Genomic DNA, 24,876 nt, shown 5'->3' with positions numbered 1-24,876 from the left:
CATTTTTGCATTCAGACCTTCTTGCTCTCTCCATACAACACCATTTCTTGTCCACGTGGCTGTGATTTTTTTTTTGTTTTCTCAGCACCCTTGCTTCTTTGGCTATTGTTTCATTCTTTTTCGTCAGGTGTTCATTTATGTACACATTTGTACCTTTCAGTTTTTTTGCTTGCCTCAACAACTCATTTCTGTACTTCCTACTGGTAAATCGCACTATGATGACTGGTTTTAATTTGTCTGCCTTTCTCGGAAGGGTATGACAGATTGATATTGCATCACTTTGGATATGAATGTTCTTACTGTGCAAGAAGCTCAACACTTGTTCTAGTGACTGGAGTTCTTCCTGTGGAGCATCCTCAGTTGTGTTTCTATCTCCAGTAACTCTGGCATAAGTCCTATGTCTTGTTTCCAAACCAGTTATCACCAAGTCATCTCTTCTGGTATACTGCTCCAGTTCATCCACCCTCTGTTCCAATACCATGATCTTCTTGTCCTTTTCTGCAAGCTTGAATTTCAGTGTCTTGACCTCATCCATTAATGACAGTAGTTGATCCTGTTGTACTGTTAGCTTAGACAGCTCGGCTGACATAAAATTCAATGATTTTTTAATTTCCTCCATATCTTCCTCGAGTTTCTCTGTTTTTCTAGGAGGGGCCATTGTATTAGGCTTACCTCTCTCTCAGTCCTGGTTGCCGATGAATCTGGAGCCTGGAGTCCCAGGCTGAGCCTGATTGTTGGATCAGGTGGCTGGTATTGAGGTGATGGTGGAACCTGGCTACTGTGCCTGGAGGCTGTTGGTGGAGCCTGGCTGCTGGGCCTGGAGGCTGTTGGTGGAGCCTGGCTGCTGGGCCTGGAGGCTGTTGGTGGAGCCGGGCTGCTGGGCCTGGAGGCTACTGGTGGAGCCTGGCTGCTGGGCGTGGAGGCTACTGGTGGAGCCTGGCTGCTGGGCGTGGAGGCTACTGGTGGAGCCTGGCTGCTGGGCCTTGAGGCTGCTGGTGAGCCTGGCTGCTGGGCCTGGAGGCTACTGGTGGAACCTGGCTACTGTGCCTGGAGGCTGTTGGTGGAGCCTGGCTGCTGGGCGTGGAGGCTACTGGTGGAGCCTGGCTGCTGGGCGTGGAGGCTACTGGTGAGCCTGGCTGCTGGGCGTGGAGGCTACTGGTGAGCCTGGCTGCTGGGCCTGGAGGCTGTTGGTGGAGCCTGGCTGCTGGGCCTGGAGGCTGTTGGTGGAGCCTGGCTGCTGGGCCTGGAGGCTACTGGTGGAGCCTGGCTGCTGGGCGTGGAGGCTACTGGTGGAGCCTGGCTGCTGGGCGTGGAGGCTACTGGTGGAGCCTGGCTGCTGGGCCTTGAGGCTGCTGGTGAGCCTGGCTGCTGGGCGTGGAGGCTGCTGGTGGAGCCTGGTTGATGAGCCTGGAGGCTGATGGTGGAGCCTGGCTGCTGGGCCTGAAGGCTGATGGTAGAGTCTGGCTGCTGGGCCTGAAGGCTGCTGGTGGAGCCTGGCTGCTGGGCCAGGAGGCTGCTGGTGGAGCCTGGCTGCTGGGCCTGGAGGCTGCTGGTAGAGCCTGGCTGCTGGGCCTGAAGGCTGCTGGTGAAGCCTGGCTGCTGGGCCAGGAGGCTGCTGGTGAGCCTGGCTGCTGGGCGTGGAGACTGCTGGTGAGCCTTGCTGCTGGCCACTTGCCTGATACATGGGCTTCTTCAATGAAGAAGCCCATGTATCAGGAACCTATATAGTGTCTTGCACCTTTAGCTAACCCCAGGCTAAGTTGGGGAATTAAATAAGTAGAAACCAGCAAAGAAGAAATGCAGCACTGTGTCTGATGTTGCACTTCAGAGGTGTGATCAGTTCACTCCTCCTTTGAGCTTAACTATCCTCTACATGAGCAACTGGGAGCTGCATAGTATTTTGAACAAGTTAATGTTTGCACAATACGTTTGCAATTGACATGTTTGCACTTTAAATATGTTTACGATTTTAATTTATGTTAAGTTACTTGAAAAACGAGAAACACTGATTTTTGTAATTGTTTCTCAGGGCTATTATCATCTCTGGTGTGAGTTTAAAATATAAGCGCGTTAGCACTGAGTTGATTATCCCTAATATGAATAAATGTTTATTTAGTCAATGTTTCTCTTCTTTAATACACAATTGAAGTTATGCTATTCATGGATAAAAAATCGTGATAAAATATAGGAAAAATCGTGATATTCTATTTTTGCCATATCGCCCAGCCCTACTTCAGGATCCATCACTCGTTCAGTGCTTGGACCTCAGCAGGCTGAGTGAAAGCATTATGGCACCACATCAGCCCTACTTGAATGAATTTCTTCCTCTTGTGGATGATATTTTAGTGGGAACCCCACTCTTCTCTCTGGCTGCCTCAGCCTTTTAAGCCCTGGGCTGAGCGACCCTCACTAAAAGGAGACATGTTGGGTGCGTCCATTGGTTGAGCTAACCAGTGTGGCGTAAACCCATCCAACTGCGCATTATTCCAATAGCAGCTAGCTTAAGGGCTAAGACTAGACGAAATGGAACGTTGGTTACATATTGTAACCCCAGATTCTATGAGTCTAGTCGCAGCCCTTAAGCCGATGGCCCCACTGGTTCTGTTAGGATCAAGAGCCATCGGAGGTGAACAGTGGTGTTGCTCCACTTATACCCACAAGGGGTGCCCACCATTAGTGGGCGTACATTTAAGCTCTTCATGATTGGCTGATGCTGAGATCATCCGTCCAATAGCAGCTAGCTTAAGGGCTGTGACTAGACTCATAGAATCTGGGGTTACAATACGTAACCAACGTTGTATGCCTTGGGAAACCTCTCTGGAATCAAAGTGAAACTTCTAGACACAGTTTCTATACATTGGAATGTCTCTTTTGCCACAACCGTAATTTAAGATTAAAGGGACTCAATAGCCAGCACCATATTCTATCGAGCCGGGTGGTGAAAGGGTTACATATAATTTTATAAGTAGCAATAAACAAACGTTTATTTAATGATTATCTAGCTTGTAAGTTGTAGAAGAACTTCATATTGATTTAGGAAATCATTCTTTGACTTAGCAACTGATCCGAGCTGGAGTGTTCTTTATATGGAGGCAAGAAGACCTGAAAGATTGGACCTTGAGGAGAGAATGTTATTGTTGACATTTCGTTATTTGTTTTTAGAGCTGCAGAGACTCTGAGCTCCAGCTGATGGGATGAAGGCAGGCCAATTTAAAGGGAACGCATGCAGTCTTGTCTCCTTTTTTTTTTACCAGATGTTGAATGGTCAAACTGTACCTAAAAACTGACCATTGCTGGACATTTCAGTGGTCTTCTTTAAACTCACCTGTTCAGGTTTGGTGGGACCATCATCGCCCTCTCCTCATTCTGCCTTTTCCCGGGATCCACTGATTTGTCTCTTTCCTGTTCACTTCCTCTCTTCCATCCGTTACATTTTTTATCAGTTTTAATTTAATTAAATTTTTTAAAATAATAAAAATATTTTTTATATTCTAATTTCTTTGTTTCTGTGAAACGCCTAACCCCCGTGGAAAGAGAAGAGAACATCAAATACCTCAGAGTCCAACTAATAGGCAATCTGACCCGGATGACCCACACTCAGGTCAAGAAGGCGAGACAGCGACTACCGCCTGAGGTGGCCGAGGAGATTTGGAGTCTCTTCTCTACCTTTTACACAGACCATAAAACACTGCATAGAGTGATCAGAGCAGCCGAGCACCAGATTCGAACTGCCTTCCCCCTGAGGCAGAGTCACCAAAATCATCAGTGACACTTCTCACCAAGAAAATGGTCTGTTAAGGTGCTGACCCGAAGGAAACAGCGACTCAGAAGGAGCTTTTGTGTCCGCCCTGGGACTGGGAGGTCAGGGTGTAAATCCTGGTTGGGTCATACCAAAGAGCCAATGCCTCCTATTCTGATGTCTCTGCACTGGTTACCCGTTAACTTTAGAGTTCATTTTAGAATCCTGACTATAACTTTCAGGGCTCTACATGGTCAAGCTCCTCCCTATTACTGAACTGTTAAAGCCTTATGCTCCAACCCGGGCCCTCAGGTCCACCCACCCAGGTACAAAAGTCGAGGTGATCGTTCCTTCCAGACTGTTGCGCCCCGACTTTGGAATGACCTTCCTTTATCCTTACGCAGCGTTGACAGTCTGGACACTTGTAAAAAACAGCAGAAGACCCTTTTATTTAAAGCTGCTTTTACATAAACCTTTTATTTTCTTATTTTTAACTCAAATTTGTATCAACTTTCATCCATTTTACTTTATTTATTTCTGATGTTAATCTATTTCTGTTTTGAGATCATTATGTTTTATGACTGTTTTATTTTGTGTGATCCATGTGAAGCACTTTGTGATAAGTGCTATAGAAATAACATATAACCCTAACAGTGGTTTTCAATGTTGCATCTGTTTATGCATTTAAATTGTAAATGACCTTTTCACTGTGAATAAAAGCTGTCGGTTACCTTTTCCTTTACTTTTCTTTCTGAGGCTAACCTACTGTATTGACTTAATATTATGTTTGTGTGGAAAGTAACTAGATTACTGTTGGGTTTTCAATACAGTTCAGTTACTAATTAATAAATGTAATGCTTTAATTATAGTCAGACAAAAAGTAATTGATGTAAAAGAAAAAGATCATCTGTAGGAATGTCTTCCATGTGTAGTTTTCAGAAACACTTGACCTACATACATCTGATGTATAAAATAACTGGAGTAACAGGCTCCTGCGTACTCTGTAGTGTAAAAGCCTAAAACATGTGTTAGGTTAATACGTAATGTGTTTTGGTAAACAGAATCTGTAAAATACATAATTTATTATAAACATATCTGCATCTATTCACGACACACGTTTCATATCATCTTTAGACTGTAGCGCTGCCCTGTTTCCTGTTGTCACGGACTCATCAGATAAATAAAAGATCAGCCGCACTGATGTAGAAACACATCAATAATCCAAACATGATGAGGCGACGTTTACTAAGCGCTCATAAATTTAGTAATTTTCCTAAGGTGCGCCGTCCCTGCGTTGCCGCTACCAGGCGTTAGCTTACATGCGTCACCGCTACCAGGCGTTAGCTTTGGTTAGCTTACGTGCGTCACCGCTACCAGGCGTTAGCTTCGGTTAGCTTACATGCGTCGCCGCTATCAAGCGTTAGCTTACGTGCATCACCGCTATGCGTCATCACTACGTCGCTGCGGGTCTTAAATCTGCTCTATGGAAAATACTTTTGACAGTGCAGACATTCGCACGACGATGTTACCTTCCGCTGCACCTTTTCCAGAGCCAGGTTAGGCTTAGTCGTGGCAGCGATCACTCGCCATACAGGACCTGTACACCTCGAGGTCATTGAGGCATGCAGGTCAGATCACAGCTGACCCGTCTCACCCTGGACACAGTCACTTCAACTCGCTCCCATCTGGCAGGAGGCTCAGATCCATTCGGACCAGAACCTCTCACCACAAGAACAGTTTCTGCCCTCTGCTGTTGGACTCATGAACAACAATCGTAGACCCGCCCACTCCAGCTGCTTTGTTCCAGTCACATGACCCGGTGTTGGGTTTGCACCTGAACTGACCCGCTCTGACCAGACCCTACAGTGACTTGTATAAAGTAGCTGCTTCTCTAATTATTGATTACATCTTATTATAATTTTTGTTTAGTTCTTAATTCTAATTTTGCTCATCATGTATGGTTCTTGCACCAAGCAGTTTCCTGATGTTGTGCTTTCACCCATGTGGATATAAACCCTTCTGGTTCTGGTTCATATACATTGGTTTTAAAGGAAGTTGAAATGGGTTTTGTGTCTGCTCATGTGCACCGTATCCACCTCAAAAGTCAGTTGGTTAGTGGATACTTAGATGTTGCTGTCTGTGATGGGTTGCCAGTTGAGAGATGTTTAACACAGAAATCAGAAGGTTTTTCCCACATCTAGAGGCTGGCGTGTGTACCAGAACCAGGGTTTTATTGCTGTAAGTGCGAGAATCACGACTTTAGGAAAGTGCTGGTGTGGCGTGAGGGCGTGTGCAGCCCTGTGATGTAAATGTGCATTTTAGTTTAGCCTACAGGTTGATTGGTTGTCCCCCCGCATCATCATGCATTCATGCATTTGTTCATTCATGCATTCACCCTGTCAGGATGGAGTCTAGGGTGTTGATATGCTGGCAGCAGCAGAAGGTGGAGCTCGAACAGGAAGTGTGTCGTCTCCAGGAGGAGTTGGCAGAGAGCCGAGCTGAGAGAGAGGAGCTCGAGTCCAGGAACAGAGCTCTGAATGACCGGGTGAGGAGGAGGAGGACAAGGAGGAAAGGTTTTCATCAGGTGGAACCAGATCATCACAGCTGTTTCTCTCCCCAGCTGTGCCGGACAATGTCTCCTTCACTTGGTATCTCCCTCAGAGAGGAGGAGGAGCAGAGGAGGTGGAAGAGGAAACTAAGGGAGGGCAGAGAGAGGGAGGCCCGACAGGCACTGCTGATCCACCGCCTGCAGAAGAAGGTAAGGCCACAGGGAGGTGCTATGGAGTCTCGCCTGTGTCCTACTGAATCAGTTCTATACTCTTCCTCCAGACCCTGGTCGTGGTCCAGGGTGTTAGACTTCACCCTCACCCAAACCTGGCTATACTCCTTTAGCATTAGCTTAGCATAAGACACAGTGAGTAAATGGGTCCAACTAGCATTGTGAGTAAAAATGTCCTCAAAATCACTCGGTAGGGATCCCAATTCTGCTTGATGACCTAAGCATTCGTACATAAAGGAGTCACAGGCACCACTTTAGACTTGGGACTACTTTATGACGAAGCACAGCTGTAAGCCTCCGCTGGCAGCCCCAAACACACCTGCTTCTGTAAACACAGATGCACACGTTGTTAGCAAACCGGCATAAAATACACACAGACACAAATCTGTCATCCGTCACGCATCACGTGTTGTATCTCTGTGTTTTGTTGCGGAGCAAAACACTTCCTGTCCCTCATTTGAATTTGGCGTGGCTGCATACGTCACAAGAGTGAAACCCAGCAATAGTGAACGTGCTGATGGAGGGCTGTGTTCCACTATTGTGGCAGGTGATCGACTACAGGGACAGGTGTCAGAGCTTGGATCTGCAACTTCAGGAAGAGCACACAAAGCTGTTCGCTTCTGAGGTCAGACCTGTTTCAGCAGAACCAGAACAGAATCAGAACCAGAATGTTCACCAGTTGTGTTTGTGTCTTACAGCAGAGGGTCAGAGACGAACACAGCGCCTCTTTAGAGAGCGCCCTCATCAGGCTGGAAGAGGAACAACAGAGGTGTGTGTGTGTGCGTGGGTGTGTGTGTGAGTGTGTGAGTTGTCGGGCAAATATTGATCCTAGAGCAGGCATGTATAATCCTGGTCCTGGAGGTCTGGTATCCAGCATGTTTTAGTTGTTTCTCTGCTCAGACACACCTGATTCAGTGGTTTAATCACCTGTTCAGCAGCTCATCAAACTGATAAGCCTGTTTATAATCGAAGCCTCATTTGTAAAACTTTGCATTGAATCCTTACTGAAGCTCAGCAAAAACATTTGACTTAAAGCTGCCTCTCTGTTAGAGGCCTGTCTCTATCGTGCCTTGCCTCTAAAGTCATTGAAAAATTGTAAAATAGATGAAAGTTTATTTGATTAAAAATAAATAGTAATTATTATGGTGAAGATCAACTATAGTGGGTTAATTAACAAAGATTCATTATCAATCATCCACATAAACAGTAGAAGTTTATTTTCCAAGACGTCAACAATTAAGGATTATTTATGCACATTTAAAAGCTAATTCTAAGTCATTGCCATCACTGAGACTTGGCTTAATGATGAAAAGATGGCTGAAGTACAAATGGAGGGTTATTGTTGGGGTTATTAGGAGCGAACAATTAGTAAGCTTCAACTTACTTTTGGATTCTTCAATAAATTCTGTAAATATGGGAATATTTACTGATTTATTAATAAATTAAGATATTCTTAGATATACGGGGCACCATTCCCCTTTTACCGGGGAAAAATTGAATCCAAAACTCTTATCAGTCTTTCTTGAAGTTCGTAAAATCCTTGGAGCAGAGACTTCTCTTCGACACAACAAAGCTACTGGAGACGAAAATCTGAATTTTATAACGTTTAATTAACAATTTGTCAAATGAATAAACAGTGGCATAAATGAATAATAACCATGTGATATAATAAAAGGATGTATATTCAAAATAATGTTCAAGGTGAGTGTGTGTGTGTGTGTGTGTGAGAGAGATGAATGGGTCTTTGTTTCCCCAGAGTAGGTGGGGGAAAGTGAGCTGTGAGTGTGTGTGGGGCTCTGCCCCTCCCCTCGCATTCAACAGGAGACCTGGATGTGTAAAGTTTTCTACTTTCCCGAACACTTAGTGGCTTAGAATCACAGTAAAACTTAACTCAAACACTTCAAAAGTTAACCAACAACAAAAGGGTCACTTGTAAATTATTTAATCTAAAAGGGAGTCGGCAGCCTGGCCAGAGCTGACGACTAAAGATATTAGCGATGATCAATAAGCAGTTTATTCTTTCAAAATGACCCGAAGGACGAATTGGGAGCGAAAGAGGAAAACACGAAGCTACTTTTTAAGCAATAGCGCGGTTTTATTGCTTATTCTGGACTATAGAGGAAACGGGAGAAGAAAAGGAGAGAGAAAAAAATGAGTTTTCTGATCACCAAAGCAGCAAGGCGTCCCCGCTGTTATGATTTGACGGTTCTCCGTTTTCTCCGCAGTTTTCAGCGTCATCCGTCGGTTTAATGCTTTCTCCGTTGTTTGGCTCCACGAGTGTTTCTCCACGGAGCGTCTCTGAGAGCTGAATGGAGCTCCGCTCGTTCCCAGTCAGGTCCCGATGGAGTTGAGTGTAGTTTCCAGCGGTTGCGTGGCTCAACTTGGCACTTAGAGCTTCCGCGTGCTCAAGTTGTCGGAGCGTTGACAAGCGTGTCCTTACCGCCAGGTTTCCTGGGCAAAAGAACGAGGATTCTTTGTCTCTGCTGAAGATTTATGGTCTTAGTTCGCGGGAAAAGCTCCACGGCTTCCCGCACATGCGCAGAACGTGTTTCTGGTACTAGGCGGTGACGTCATCACAATGCTTCCGTGTGCAAAGCATCATGGGAAATGAAGTTTCTTGGCGCTGATGTGATTATTTGCTTTTCAGAGCAATTTAAGCACAGTCATTTTGGAGAAAATCACTGCATAGTAATTTCCTCATGAGGTCAGACCCTCAACATTCCCCCTTTTGGTTTCGGGGATCGCGCCCAAAGCTCGATCGTCGGAAGCACAGATGGGTTTGTTCCTCATGAACGTAGGTCGACTTGATTGTCGGAAGCACAGGTGGGTTTGTCCCTTAGGACGTTGGTCTCCTTGGACGCCTTTGTCTTTGGTCTTTGTCTTGGATCCTGGCGCCTTTGGTCTTTGTCTTTGTCAGGCACAAAGAGGATAGGAAACGGGATAGTCCCCAACGCGCATAACGAGAAGAAGCCACTCACGCAGGTGGTACGCAATGATGATGTCGTCCATGCGAGAGGTAGTAGTGTAGAAGGAGGAAGGTCGGTGGGCGGTTAACTCCACGAGTGGACACAAAGGCATCTCACCGCCGGCCATACAGTTCAGTTTATGGAGCACGCGGTGATGTACGAGGTCCATAGTTCGCAAACGCGCATTGACCTATGTGGTCCCAAGATTCCCCCCTTTTTTGGTCCAAAGGGTGGATCAGGACAGTCTTTGGGCTAAAACAAGGACCATAAAACTAAGAGGTACTACAATGTGCTGGTGCGTCAGACAGAGTCATTGACAGACTGAGCTGGGCCGGCACATAACCACTAGTCAATATGTGACCAAGTAAGAAACAAAAATACAGAAAACCCCCCAAAAAAAAACATGTAACATATAACATCCAAGAAAATTCATAGCAACCTTGAGGTCTCATAAAATACATTCTTAGGTCATACATTCAGTGTGTAGCTTATAAAGAATGTGACATAATGCAACACTCAGATAAAAATGTGAGGTAGACTAAAGTGAGAACTACTCTTAGGGTTACAAAATAATAAAGAAAATGTTGCTCACCCCCTTTAGACAGGTGTGGTACATTCACGCTTGGATTCTCCCCGAACGCGGTCACGAGGCACACCGTAGGTGAGCAAGTGCATCTTATCTTGGAGTTTCTTAACACGTCTGTAGGCAGAATAAGCTATCACGGCCGTGATGAGCCATCCCATCCCCAGGGCGACCAATGTGCAGATTAAGGTGGTATAATCTGTGTCAATGTAGCGTCTTGGGTATCTATTCATGGGCGTCAAAGTAAGTTCACGCGGGGTTTGTGTGAACTTAACAAGTTTGGTTCCTTCAATCAGTAATTGTTGGTCAATTTCTAAATCGATGGTAAAGTTATAACCCTGGAAAGCGTCCATGATCTCAATCTCCGAATCATGCTGTTCGAGGTTGAGGTGATGGAGTGCCAGGTTTTTAGTTCAAAGTGGAAATGCCTACCGTCCTTTCAAATACCAATGTTCAGCATCGACCTAAACTTATAGATGTGAGGTGTCACAATTATGGGAACGTTTAACAGGAAACCGAGTTCTAATTTTTTTCCAACGTGAATGGGAATTGCACTGCCTAGGCTGTACGCTAGGTGGATTTGTGAAAGGTGCACAGTAGAGGGGTAGCAGCTGTCAAGCTATCTTTGAGCAGGTCCAGTGGTACCAAGTACGGGGAAATACGACTTTCAACCAAGCTGTCCAGCGTGGAACTTACTTCCCTGAGCAGGTCCTGCATCAAATCTCTCACCACTCATGTGTACACAATATCCTGATGTATGGTTTCAGACAAAGTCTTGATTGCACGTAGAGATTCATTAATCAGAGCAGAATGTAGGTTGACAGTTACAAGAGTACCCTGTAAGGTTTTAGTAAGTACTTCCTGTTAGCGTTCTAGGAGGAGTTTCTCTTGGTTAGTGAAAATGACGGCGGGGGGGGGGGGGGGGGGGGGGCTTGGTTCTTTGTCGGTTAGTACATGTTAGTGGGTTAAACGTGCACTTCCCCCCTTTTCCATTCCCATGCATAGAACTATGTAGCGACTACGTCTACCTCCTGCGGGGAGTCTGGTCTCTGTACCCGCGGGGATGGTTTGACGTAGGGTTTGATTTGGTTTGCATGCACCCATTTGTAGACAGGCTCCTGTCTCGCTTTGGTGATGCGTAACCTGTATGCAACTGGAGAGAGTTTTGCCACGATCTCAAATGGTCCTGACCAGCAGGGCAGGAACTTCTTAGGTTTGCGTGCCGGTTGGGCGAACCGAAAGTAGAATACTTTGTCACCCACCTCGTATTCGCGGCTGGTTGTCTTTTGGTCGTAGTAGGCCTTAGCGCCTTCTACGTTGGTCTCCAGTTTCTTCTGAGCGTGCGCGAACATAGCTCTGAGGTGTGTTTTCAAGTCTGCCACATACTGATGAGCGCTATAGGCGGTGGCAACACTGACATCCTCTGGGTGATACAGGAGGTGCAGTGGTAGAGTCATCAGTCTGCCGGTCATCATCTCAAAGGGCGTAACCCCAGTGGATCGCTGTGGAGTGGACCGTATGGCCATCAGGACCAGAGGGAGCTTGACGTCCCAGTCCTTCCCAGTGGAGCAGACGTACTTTTTGAGCATAGAGACGACCGTGCGGTTCATCCGTTCGACCTGTCCGGATGACTGTGGGTGATAGGGGAGGTGGAATCTCACTTCCACTCCCAAAAGTTCAAACAGGGACGTCATTACACTGGATGTGAAATGAGTTCCTCGGTCAGAGTCAATGCAGAGTGGAAGTCCCCATCGACTGAAAACGTGGTTAATCAGCAGTACAGCGGTTGTGACGGCTGTATCGTTTGGCGCTGGAAGGCACTCAACCCACTTTGTGAAACTGCAAGTTACAGTTAGCATATATTTGTTTCCTCTTGCCGATTTGGGAACCGGTCCAACCCAGTCGATCTGCAGGTGGGACCAAGGGAAGGTTATTCCCCTGCGTTGCAGTGGTGCTCTAGCAAGCGGCTGGGAGGGTTGAAACTGGGCACAGATGAGGCAGCCTTGGACATAGCTGTGTACGTCCTTGGACATCGATGGCCAATATGCTACTTCTGTCAGTGACGCGAGGGTAGCTTTTGCTCCACGGTGACCTCCAACCGGAGTGTCGTGGGCGTAGGCAATCATCACTCCTCTGTGGTCGAGTGGAACAACCCAGCGCGGCGGACTGTGATCGTCACGCATGTAAACTAACAAATCGTCTTGTAGTTTCAGGTGCGCGAGTTGACGATGCAGGGTTACCAAATCTCGGCTTGCGCCAGTAGGTGGTGACGGTTGTTCAGGCATCGGGCCCTTTTGGAGAAGCTCGCGGATGAGCTTCAGGTCAGGATCTTGTTCCTGCATGGTGACTAGGTCCGCATCATGTGGTTGTCTGCCTAGAAACACGGGTACCCCAACGTTCTGAGGTTCGTCTGCCTGTTTAGCATGGCGACGAGTAATCGCGCAGACCTCGTGAACGGCCTTGGGTGGAAGCCACTCGTCTTTGAATTCCCAGCAGGTTCCCTGGTCAGCACCGAGCTTAGCAAGGCGGTCAGCTTCGTCATTACCATCTTTCTCTGGACCTAGGGTCCTGGAGTGACCTTTGACCTTTTTCCAGTAGACCATTATGCCTTTCTCAGTGGTGAGCAGATCACACGCTAGGAATAACTCCGAGTGTTTCACGTCTCTGTTCCTGGCGTTTTTCATGTGGTTCTCCTTCCACATGGGGAAGTGAGAGATGAAGCTGTGTCTAGCGTAGTTTGAATCAGAGCAAAGGACGATTTGAGTGATGTCCAAGGCTGCCGCCTGCTGGAGGGTTATCAACACTGCAGCAATTTCGGCGTACTGACTAGACTTTTGGCCCAACCGGTAGTGATTTGGTTGCTTAGTGTCACAGTCCACCCAAACGACTCCAACCCCAGCACGGAGCTGGCCTTCGTGAAGATAGGCACATCCGTCAGTGTAAACTTTCGGAAGCCCTTGGCAAACATTCTCATCAAAGTAGCGATGATTGGATGCGGTTGGGTAGACTGCGGCAGGTGTGTCCAGGGGGCCCCTGACGGAGTCAGAGTCACAGTGCTGGCAGCCTGCTAGCCCTTGTCCTAGTGCTAGCTTGGTGTTCTGACCATACTTGACCTCAATGTTGTATCCTTGGAGCACCATCATCCACGTCGCAATGCGGCTGTTTGACACTCTTCCTTCGCGCAGACGCTGGCTGTTTAGGAAGGTAACAGGCTGATGACACGTTTCAATGATCACTTTCTGTCCACCGATGTAACTACGAAAGTGTTCGACAGCCCAGGCTGTAGAGAGGAGGGCTCTCTCACAGTCTGAGAACTGGAGTTCCACCTTGCTCAGAGGCTTGCTGGCGTATGCCACAATTCTCATGTCCTGGTCGTGTTTCTGCTTCAAAGCAGCGCTCAGGCAGTGAGAGGAGAAAGTAGCCTCTATGTAGAACTCTTTATCCTTGTCTGGGTAAGCCAGACAGGGTGCGGACGCCAACTTCTGTTTTAGGAACTGGAAGGAGAGTTCTTGGGGTCTGTCCCACACGAAAGGTGTGTCGTTCCGAAGCAGCTCAGTGAGGGGCCTCGCTGTTTCAGCGTACTCCTCAATGAACTGTCTGGAGTAGTTGCAGACTCCGAGGAAGCTCCTGAGTTCAGTCAGATTAGCTGGGGCTTTGATGTCCTGAATGGCTCTAATGCGTCCCGCTTGGGGCTCGACTCCATTAGGGCCAACCAGCAGTCCAACATACTCCACTTTGGTTCTACACCACTGTCCTTTGAGAATCGTCAATTTAGCTCCGGCGTCAGCAAGCTGTTGCAGCACGTGACGGAGTTCGGCCAGGTGCTCCTCGAAGGTTCGACTCCTCATCAAGATGTCATCGACATATATGAGGTTCCCTCTGGAAGCAGCATCTGACATGGCTTTGTGGAGGAAGATGTTGAACTCTGCAGGTGAGTTAGAGTAGCCAAAGGGGCAGCGGTTCCAAGTATATTGGCGATTTCCAAAGGAGAAAGCCAGTTTATACTGGTCCGCCGGCTCAACCTTCATGGTCCAGAAGCCGTTGGCTACGTCAACCGTAGAGAAGAAACGAGCATCTCTGACTCTGGCTAGCTCCTGATCTAAATGGATCATAGGCCACCTGGAGAGAGGCACTTGTTTGTTCAGTGCACGATAGTCTATGGTGAGATGCCATTTCCCAGTCGGTTTCAGAACCGGCCAGATGGGAGAGTTGTAAGTGGAGTTACACTCTCTGATGATGTTTTTCTCCTTCAGCTGATCGAGGATCTCTTGGATCGACTAATAAGCAGCGAGGGGAATCTTGTACTGACGTACAAAAGTAGGAGGGGCATTCGGGTTCGTTGGAATGCGAACCGTATGCAGGTTTGTGAGTCCACAGTCCAGGGAGTCCCTGGATAAGATGGACTGAAACTCATAGAACAGGCTTCTAAGCGCTGCTCTCTGCTCCTCTGACTCCAGCGCATCCGCTTTGTCAAGCTGCTGGCTGACTTCGGCCTCGAAGCCGTCATAAGGTTCAGAGGAGGAGGGTCTCTGGTGTTCCGGGCTTTCAACCGGTGACTCAGAGGGTTGAGTATTTATTGCAAAAACCGTTAGACACTGACCGCCGTCAGTATCTAAGGTTGCACTGCAAATGGGTTCCTCAGGAAGGGCTTCATGCCGCTTGATGGTAATCATTTGTGAAGGGAAAGTACTGAATGTGTCTACACCAACCTGTCTGTCCTTCAAGAACAACGGAAGTTGTCCGATCACGGGAACTGAAAGTTCGAAGTCATGGAATGAGCTATCTATCAGCATGCCCAAGGGCTTTCCTGCCGGCATGTGGATAGGACTCCGGGTCGGATTTTCGACCAACAAGTACGCAGAACGATTGTTCAGCTCCAAGAGTGGCGTGCCACAGACGGCTAAGTTGAGCTCCAAGAAGTGTGGTGATGGCTGGAAGAAGGCCTGTGTGCCTGGCAGCTTCTGATGCTTCATCAGAGTCAGACGAACAGGCACTCCTTTGACCTGTGGGGGCAGAACCGTGCTGGCCTCAACCACTGCACGGCAGGCCTGTGGAATGGTCTGACCGGACAGCAAGTGTTCAGGGCCTTCTGAGCGAGGCTCAGAGGATGGTGTGGCTCGGGCCCAAAGGACTTGATTGCAAGTGTCCAGCTGGGCACCGAGTCGAACCAGCAGATCTGCTCCAATGAGTGCAGGTGGATCAAGCTGTGGTATGATGCTGAATGTATGTGTGAGCTGTCTTGCTCCAAGTTGGATAGTCAGAGAGCAGACCTCTGGCGCTTTCAGGAGCCTCTGCGGCCAAGTAGGTGACAAGAGCCGATGGCTACGTGTCACACTGACCAGAAGGGGGTCCTTCTGACGCAGGTGTTCAAACGTCTGCTGGCTGATGGCTGACTTTTCAGACCAAAGAGCAAGGCGAGCATCTGAGATGTGGGTGCAGTGGATGGTAAGACCACCAACTATGTGTGGTGCATATGGCTGCAGGCTGACGTTCTTCAGCGAGCAGAGAAAAGATGAATGTGCGCGGAGCGGAGTTCCAGGAGCGGTTTCATGCCTTTGCAGGCGGACATCGTCTGTGGGAGCCGTAGGGAGGGGCATGACCTTGGAACAAGGGTTTTGCGGCTCACTTAGGCTGACTTCAAGAATGGAGGATGGTCGGCTGCTATCCGGGTTCCAGGGCTTAGGTGTTTCCACCTGGGCCCACAGTTGACCCTTCTGGCAGTCGATGAGGGGAGCTAGACGTTCAAGCAGGTCCTGACCAATGAGAAGTGGTTCAGTGTCTAGCTGGCAGACATAAAACGGGTGAACCAGAGTCATGTCTTGGAAGGTGATATCCAGCCACGCCCGGTGAGTGATACACTCCCGGGTCTGGGTGTAGCTGGTGATTTTCAGGTCACAGGGTTCTACCTGGACCTGTTTCCCGAGCGACCGCATGGTGTCAGACACGCGATGGAACAGTGTGGAGCACATAAGGGTGATTTCTGAGCCGGTATCCAGCAGAGCATCAACCTGTATGCATCCACCTACCTTGGTGCTACAGTACAAACGGCGAGCATGATCATGGTTTGTTAAGTCACCAAGGAACTTCAGAAATTTAGTATCAGGTTTCTCTGGGGGGTAGATTTCAGGAGACTCCTGTGATCTACCAGTAGTGTTCCCCCAGCTGATCAGGTAGGTCCTGGCCACGCTGGGGGTTTGAGCCACGCCTAGTCATGCGGACGTTGGCTCTGGGTCTGGCTTCTTAGAAGCAGACTTTGGTGCAGGGGTCTCATCTGCAGATCTCAGCTGTTCCTTCTGTTTAGCTAGGAACTGCTGAAACATCTCCTGGAGGTCGGCTTTGGTCAATGTAATGTAGCAAGTCCATTACACAGGTTTTTCTATGATTGAAGGATAAATGAAACCAGACTCAATGATTGTTTTAATGTTTATTTGAAAGGGGGAAGCGTTTGGACCTGTAAGAAGAGTTAGTATGAATATAGAAGATTTAAAGTGGTAAATAAATGATTGAATGTTGTACTTACCTGTTTCCCTTGTGCTTCTGCAAGTGTTCCAGCTAAAAGAGTCCCCGGGGAGCTGGAGCACCTAAAGAAGGTTCTGGAGCATTCCATTCAGTAGGAATGGGAGGGGTGACCTGTGAAATTACTCCAGGAATGCAGATTAGTTTCACTGAATGTTTTTAGGATGGATTAAGGATGTTTCTATTTTTGTATTGTAATTATTTAATGAGATCTTAGAGATGATGATTTAAGTATAATTTAAGAGTATTGAAAGATTGTATTTTTGTATTTACCTGTGTCTGAGTTTTAGGATTAATCCAATTAGGCACACCTGTTTATAAATACAGCTCTGTGTTTGTTGGAGGGGGTTGAGTGTTGGATGGAGCGGCAGGCATGGATTTGTGCTGCCTAGATTTTAATTTTGTTAAATGTAAATAAAGTACACTTGGGTCTGCACTGGACAATGGCCTCCTCAGTATTACTTTTCCTCCGGAGCGCATGAGGGTCATTCTGACAAGTGCCCTCGGCGCCACAATTGGTGTCAGAAGTTTTGCCTGCGTGAAGTGCTGAGGATGACCACAAAGATGCAAACAAGGAAAGCACAGCCAGTGCAATGTGAAGAGCCTGAGGTGGACTCAAGTGCATCCGCTGATCAGGGAGCTGCAAGAAGGGGCACCACTGAGGAGAAGTTGGAGGAATTGGCAGAGCTGGTGAGGGTTCTTGCAAAGTCTCAAACAACTACAGAGCAGTATCTGGAAAAGGAAGCAGCAAGACAAGACTGGAGATGGAAGGACATGCAGCACCAATTCAGCGAAATCCAGTCTTTGGTGCATCAAGTTATCCAACGACCTCCTGATCAAGAAGAAGTTTCTGCCCCCCCTGCTGACCAGCAAGAGAATGAGGAAAGAACCAGTAATGCTGACCAGGACAGATATCACAGAGAGTCAATCTTCCACAGAGAGCCAAAGTTGTTGCCGTTATCACCAGAGGATGATATTGAACATTTTCTGACTACTTTTGAAAGGATGGCTCAAGTCTGTAGGTGGCCAAGAGGGGAATGGGCTCTCCGTCTGGTAGCTCTGCTGACTGGTAAGGCACGAAGTGCATATGTGCTCATGGACATTTCGGACACTGAAGATTATGATAAAGTAAAAACAGCTGTCCTGGAAAAATATGAAATCACTTCAGAAACCTACCGTCAAAGATTTCGGTCTACACAGATGGTTCCAGATGAAACTCCTAAAGAGCTGTATGTGAGGCTGAAGGATCTGTTCTCAAAGTGGGTAAAACCTGACGAATCTTCAAAACAACAGATCTCAGAGACTCTGATTTTGGAGCAGTTCCTGAGAATGGTTCATCCAGACCTAGAAGTATGGATCCGTGAGCGAGACCCCAAGACAGCGGTAAGAGCAGCGGAACTGGCGGAGGTTTTTCTGGCTGCAAGGAAAGGATCCGGTCGGACGATCCTTGGACAAGGTTCTACACGGTTCCAGAGGGAGAGGGACAGAGAAAATGGACCCAGAGACCAAGCCCAGAGTAAGTCCGATGGGGGTGAAAGGGGTTTTGGTCCACATAGGGCAGGGTCTAAACCAAGGCAGTTTACAGCTAATAAGTACCATAAGCCAAATCCTGCTAACAGTTTTCAAAGGTCCAGTAAAGAGGTTAGATGTTATGTGTGTAATGAGTTAGGCCACACCCAATATTCTTGTCCTCTAACCAATAAGTCAAAACCTTCCCTTTACTGTGCAGTACCTAGACCTGGGTTGCCAAATTCTGTAGTAACTACCCAGAAAGCACTTACCACACCAGTACTAATTAATGGTCATCGGGTTATGGCATTATTAGATACAGGTGGATTTCAGTCCATGGTTTCTGCTGACCTAATATCCAGAGAAAAATGGAGGGAGGATAAAATCAGTATTAGCTGTGTTCATGGTGACAGACATCAGTATGCTATGGCAGATGTGTATTTAACGGCTGGTGGCCAGACCTTTTTGCTGCCAATGGCTTTAGCTTCAAGCTTGCCATTTGAGGTGATTTTGGGTAATGATGTACCAATCCTGCTAGATTTAGTGCAAGAAGCAGAAAAATCATCAGTAGAGCTAGATCCATCTAAACATTTGGCTGCAGTCTCACTGAGTGTAGCTAATCCACCTACAGGGTTTAACATGGTTGTGACAAGATCTCAGAGTGCTAGTGAGACCTTAAAGGAATTGCCATTCTGGGGGGAAGATTTTGAACCGGGGAAAGGCAAACCTAGGAAATCAAAAACACAAAGAAGAAGAGAGAAACTGAGCAGAAATGGTGGTAAACAGATGGAAAGTTTAAACATTTCTCTTCAGCCAGTTGAGTTAAATCTCCCTTCTGATGTAGCTAAGCTACAGAAAGAGGATGTTACGCTGAAACCCTGGTTAAACAAGGTGATAGAGGTTGAGGGAGTAAAGCAAGGTAGCTTGGGATGTTTGGAGGATGCAACATATGTCATTAAGAACGGCATATTGTACCAGAGTAAGGGGACAGTAGAAGCTTTGGCTTTGCCTAAGCAGTTCAGATCCAAGGTAATGGAGCTGGGACATTCTGTTCCTTGGGCTGGCCACATGGCTTTCCAGAAGACCTTGTGTAGGATTGCCAGCAGGTTTGTTTGGCCAGGCATGTACAATGACATCTCAAAATTTTGCAGTTCATGTGAAATTTGTCAACTTACCTCCTCACGCAGAGTGCCTCGGGCAATGTTGCAGCCTCTACCCATCATGGAAGCACCATTTGAGAGACTTGGTATGGACATAGTGGGGCCCTTAGAGCGTAGTAGTACAGGGTATAGATTCATATTAGTTCTTTGTGACTATGGAACTCGATACCCAGAGGCCTTCCCTCTAAAAACAGTGAAGGCTAAGAATGTTGCTAACTGTTTGGTGCAGTTATTCTCTAGAATGGGGATTCCTAGAGAAATTTTGACTGACTGTGGGACAAACTTCATGTCAAAGTTATTGCAGCAGGTGTATAAGCTCCTAGGGGTTAAGGGGATTAGGACCACCCCGTACCACCCCCAAACGGACGGGCTAGTGGAACGGTATAACCAAACTTTGAAAAGTATGCTGCGGAAGTTTGTTTCTCAGACAGGAAAGGACTGGGACCAATGGTTGCCGTACCTGCTGTTTGCATACCGGGAGGTGCCACAAACTTCAACAGGATTTTCCCCATTTGAGCTGCTCTATGGCCACAAAGTCAGAGGGCCCTTGGACCTGCTTAAGGACTACTGGGAAAATCCAACATCTACGGGAGACAACGTGGTGGCCTATGTGGTGAAGATGAGGCAACGCTTGGAGGAAATGACGGCGCTGGCACAGGAGTCCTTGAGGACGGCCCAGCAGAACCAAAAGAGGTGGTACGACTGCAAGGCTAGGGAGAGAAGTTTCACACCAGGCCAACAGGTACTCCTACTCCTTCCCACTTCTGAAAACAAACTCCTTGCTAAATGGTTTGGTCCTTATGAAATCACCAGGAAAGTGGGTAAGCTCACCTATGAACTGTTCATGCCTGACAGAACTAAAAAGTATCAGACCTTCCATGTGAACTTGTTGAAAGAATTTCAGTCTCGTCAGGACGTGGTTTCGCAGCTGCTGATTCGTGCCGTGGGGGATGAAGAGACACCAGAGAAGTTCATACCAGGACAACTGGGTGAGTCATCTGTCATGGACATATCACACCTTTCTGTGGCTCAACAGGAAGAGGTGGCTCTGCTCATCGACCCAGAACTGTTTAAAGACACCCCTGGATACACTGACGTGGTGCAACACAACATTCGGTTGAAGGAGGAAGCAGCTCCGCGCCGAAAGAGCTACAGGGTTCCAGAGAGGCTGGTGGCGAGCCTGAAGAAGGAAATCCATGTGATGTTGGAATTGGGTATTATTGAGACGTCCAGGAGTGAATGGTGCAGTCCAGTGGTGCTGGTACCGAAGAAAGATGGCTCACTGCGATTTTGCATTGATTTTCGTTACCTGAATGCGGTTTCAATGTGTGATCTGTATCCTATGCCCAGGATCGACGAGCTGGTGGAACGAGTGGGACAAGCTGAGTACATCTCCACCTTAGACCTGAGTAAGGGTTATTGGCAAGTTGCTCTGGTTCCTGAGGCTCGTGAGCTGACAGCTTTCAGAACGCCATTTGGTTTGTACCAGTTTTGTGTGATGCCATTTGGACTCCAAGGAGCACCAGCCACCTTTCAGAGGTTAATGGACGATGTTCTGAGGGAGGTTTCAGACTATGCCGCTGCATATCTAGATGATGTGGTGATATACAGCAGAAGCTGGGAAGAGCACATCTGTCATCTGAAGGAAGTTCTGCGGTGTATAAAGGCAGCTGGATTGACAATCAACCCGCAGAAATGCTGTTTGGCTCAAAAACAGGTGGAGTACCTTGGATTCGTCATAGGTCATGGGAAACTGAGACCTCAAGTGGGGAAGATGGAGGCAATCCGTTCCTTCCCGATCCCAACCACAAAGAAGAAAGTGAAAAGTTTTCTTGGGTTGGTGGGATGGTATAGGAAGTTCATCCCTCACTTTGCAGATCGATCGGCCGTGCTGCATGACCTGACTAAAGTGGCGGCGCCAAGGAAGGTAATTTGGACAGCTGAATGTGACCATGCATTCACGGATCTTAAGGAGGCAATAAATGAACATACAGTACTCCAGACTCCTGATTTTGATAAACCTTTTATTCTGCAAACTGATGCGTCTGGTGTAGGTTTGGGTGGAGTTTTGTTGCAGGAAGTGGATGGAGAGAGGAGACCTGTTGCCTTCCTGAGTAGGAAATTGCTGGACCGAGAAACTAGATATTCAACTGTGGAGAAGGAGTGCTTGGCAATGAAATGGACGGTCGAGTCGCTGAGATACTACCTGTTGGGACGTCATTTCAGCTTGGAGACTGATCATCGTGCTCTGCAATGGCTTCACAGAATGAAGGACGCCAACACAAGACTAGCTGGTTGGTACTTGGCTCTGCAGCCATATGACTTCACTGTCTGCTATCGGGCAGGGAAGTCCAACACGGTGGCTGACTCTCTCTCACGGATGTATGAGGATTAGAAGGTATTACACCCTTAAAGGAGGAGGGGAGGAATGTAATGTAGCAAGTCCATTACACAGGTTTTTCTATGATTGAAGGATAAATGAAACCAGACTCAATGATTGTTTTAATGTTTATTTGAAAGGGGGAAGCGTTTGGACCTGTAAGAAGAGTTAGTATGAATATAGAAGATTTAAAGTGGTAAATAAATGATTGAATGTTGTACTTACCTGTTTCCCTTGTGCTTCTGCAAGTGTTCCAGCTAAAAGAGTCCCCGGGGAGCTGGAGCACCTAAAGAAGGTTCTGGAGCATTCCATTCAGTAGGAATGGGAGGGGTGACCTGTGAAATTACTCCAGGAATGCAGATTAGTTTCACTGAATGTTTTTAGGATGGATTAAGGATGTTTCTATTTTTGTATTGTAATTATTTAATGAGATCTTAGAGATGATGATTTAAGTATAATTTAAGAGTATTGAAAGATTGTATTTTTGTATTTACCTGTGTCTGAGTTTTAGGATTAATCCAATTAGGCACACCTGTTTATAAATACAGCTCTGTGTTTGTTGGAGGGGGTTGAGTGTTGGATGGAGCGGCAGGCATGGATTTGTGCTGCCTAGATTTTAATTTTGTTAAATGTAAATAAAGTACACTTGGGTCTGCACTGGACAATGGCCTCCTCAGTATTACTTTTCCTCCGGAGCGCATGAGGGTCATTCTGACAAGTGCCCTCGGCGCCACAGTCAAGTACTCACCTGCGGACTTGCGTTCGGGACTTACCTGTTGGCGGCGCTCCTTAAACCTTCCACTGTTCCGACCTGCCTGCCATTGGTTTTGGTTGGGCCACTTCCTGTCTGATTGTCCAGACCTAGGCAGCCAATCAGCACCCCCCTTCCCCTGTTGAGGAGATTGGGACTGCTCTCGCGGTTTAACAGGTCTAGGTTTAGCAGATTTTGGCTTAGTGGGTGGAGCTTCTGTGCCTTCGAGCTCCAAACGCGGCTCGGCGTCGGGAGCTAGGTGCATGACGCGGTGACGTGCGTCAGGCTTTTGGGGCTTTCCGCCGGCTTCCCAAGCCTGTTGGGCGTATCTCCTAACCTCCTGAGTTGTCAGTTTTTTCATCCGACAATACATTGAGACTTCGGAGCGAACACACTCGTGCAGGTTGTGAATGAACAGGGATCTGAAGGCAGGGTCTTCCTCGAGCCCAGGGCCGTTTTGACCTTGGAAGTAAGCACTTTTGAGTCGGCGATAATACTCTCTGGGGGGTTCGTTCCTCCCGTGTTTGATGGAGAAGGCCCCCATTGTAGCTGACGCAGAGTCTGCATAAGTGGCGTATTCATCCCTCAACGCTCGGCAGAGCGAGGAGTACCGATCTCGAATGTCAGGTGGTAGAGTTTCCATGAAACCGTGCACCGTTCTAGATGTGGTTTTCCAAATTAGCTTGAGCTTTTCCCTTGAAGAGGGTGCTGGAAGATCAAGCAGACAACGTTCTATCTCCCTGAGATAATCGTCGACATTGGATTCATTGGTGTTAGGATGAAAGCGTTCTATGTCTTTAGCTAGCGATTCAATTTGACGTACACGGAGCCCTGACTCACGGTACGGCGCGTCATCCTCTGACTCTGACCCACGGTCTGTCTCAGAGGGTGCTGGATATCGCTGGTGTGCTCTGGGCTCCCAATGTTGACTCCTGGGGCCCAAATCGGGGTCCGGCATGTTGTGGCGGGCTGCTGGCACGTCACGTGGGTGTCTTGGGAGGTCCTCCTCCCGGAGCACGTCTGCGTAGTGCAGCCTGCGTCTTTCAACTGGGGCTTCTGCGTAATACGCTCTCTCCGGGTACGGACTGGCGTAGGATGCTTTGTCCTGCAGCTGGTTATCGGCATGCCGAATACCGGAGTAGCTAGGATGGGTGGATGGTTGAGGTGCAGGTTGGGGTGCATAACCCCAATCGGCACCTTGCACCCTTCGTGGACTGGGGGAGCGGTCTAAATAGAGGTGCCGCTCAGCTGGTCGACTTCTCACTGATTGAGAAGGCCGTGAAGATGAGGGTGGTGGTCCAACCTGGGATTCGAGGGCGAACTGCTCTCGGCCCCTAGGTGGTCCTGAATGCCCTAGAGTGTGTGTAGGGAACGGGGCCGAAGGTTGGGACAGATGAGCTTCATCTCTCCCCTGCGGCGTGCGTCCGTCCAGAGAGTCATGGTGTTTCCCCCCTTCCCACTGTCTGTTGTCATCAGCAGAGGGGGGCGGGGTCTCCTCCCCATCTTCCCCAGGATCGGTGCTGGTGTTGTCTTCCTCCTCATCCTTCAGACTTCCATTTCGCTGTTTTTCAGCTAGCATACTCTGGAGGTTCATGATCTCTCGATCATGTTGGAGTTCTCTCTGATAGAGGATCAAGGCTAACTTAGCTAAGTGAACCTGGATTGGTTTTGTACCATCCGGGTTTCCTATTTGATCAATTACAGCTTCTAGCTCGACGCTACGCTGTTCTTCAGTGAAATCCCTAGAAGGGTAGTCGGGTTCTCGAGCAACCGTGACCAGTTTGGACAATATTTGTCCAGAAAGTAGGCCAGGTTCATAGTCGTGGGCCGCAGCGCCACCTGGTTGCTGGGAGTTGGTCAGTTCACTACTCTGTCCCTCCATTTAACAACCGAACCAATAATAGCCTAGTAGAGCTTCTGCAGATAGCTCAAGGCTGCACCTTTGGCAGCAACTGCTAGCTTTGTAGCAGAAAAACACTAAATTAACCTTTGTGCGCACAGGTTTTAGCGTTTTAAGATTGCACGGAATGCCGTGACTGACGCTTAAAATACTATTCCTTTCAGTATTTTAGCAAAAGCTGGTGCGTTGCCGTAGCAACGTCTTACAACACTTGCAGTGTTAAATATGCTAGTTATTCCTTCAGAATATTAGCAAACAGGGTGTTATCAGTCTTTGAGTGAAGGTTTCAGTTAGTTATAATAGCCACTGTGAGTTAAAGTCGCTAAATTAGCAGTTAATTTTAGCCTAAAAGGGTTAGTCAGAATTACTTACACGCTGCACCTTTAATGAGGAACTGAATTTTAACCTAAAAGGTTAGCCAGAATTAATTACACGTTGCACCTTTAAGGAAAAACTGAATTTTAACCTAAAAGGTTAGCCAGAATTAATTACACGTTGCACCTTTAAGGAAAAGCTGAAATTTAACCTAAAAGGTTAGCCAGAATTAATTACACGTTGCACCTTTAAGGAAAACTGAATTTTTAACCTAAAAG

At 47.6% G+C, this 24,876-nt stretch overlaps 2 protein-coding genes across 5 annotated transcripts in view; one reads left to right on the top strand and one right to left on the bottom strand.

Annotated features, from left to right (window-relative positions):
- Positions 1-24,876, top strand: part of LOC107372883 (trichohyalin) — a 99,453-nt gene that overhangs the window by 22,256 nt on the left and 52,321 nt on the right. For 3 of the 4 annotated variants that reach the window (XM_070552985.1, XM_070552984.1, XM_070552982.1), the window contains exons 2-5: positions 6,143-6,284; positions 6,360-6,497; positions 7,066-7,143; positions 7,217-7,287. In XM_070552985.1, the coding sequence (XP_070409086.1) occupies positions 6,144-6,284; positions 6,360-6,497; positions 7,066-7,143; positions 7,217-7,287 (428 nt within the window). In that variant the 5' untranslated portion in view covers position 6,143. The remainder of the gene's footprint in view (positions 1-6,142; positions 6,285-6,359; positions 6,498-7,065; positions 7,144-7,216; positions 7,288-24,876) is intronic. The other variant, XM_070552983.1, reaches the window with a different exon arrangement.
- Positions 957-1,684, bottom strand: LOC139070701 (uncharacterized). The gene is made up of 3 exons (XM_070553425.1): positions 1,573-1,684; positions 1,330-1,480; positions 957-1,104 (listed from the first exon to the last, which is right to left on the bottom strand). Exons 1-3 carry the CDS (start codon positions 1,682-1,684, stop codon positions 957-959), a joined length of 411 nt encoding a protein of 136 aa, XP_070409526.1.

Source organism: Nothobranchius furzeri, chromosome 7, assembly GCF_043380555.1.
Source record: "Nothobranchius furzeri strain GRZ-AD chromosome 7, NfurGRZ-RIMD1, whole genome shotgun sequence".
Classification (NCBI taxonomy): domain Eukaryota; kingdom Metazoa; phylum Chordata; class Actinopteri; order Cyprinodontiformes; family Nothobranchiidae; genus Nothobranchius; species Nothobranchius furzeri.
The sequence above is the reverse complement of the archived record's forward strand: the minus strand, read 5'-3'. Positions and strand labels throughout refer to the sequence as shown.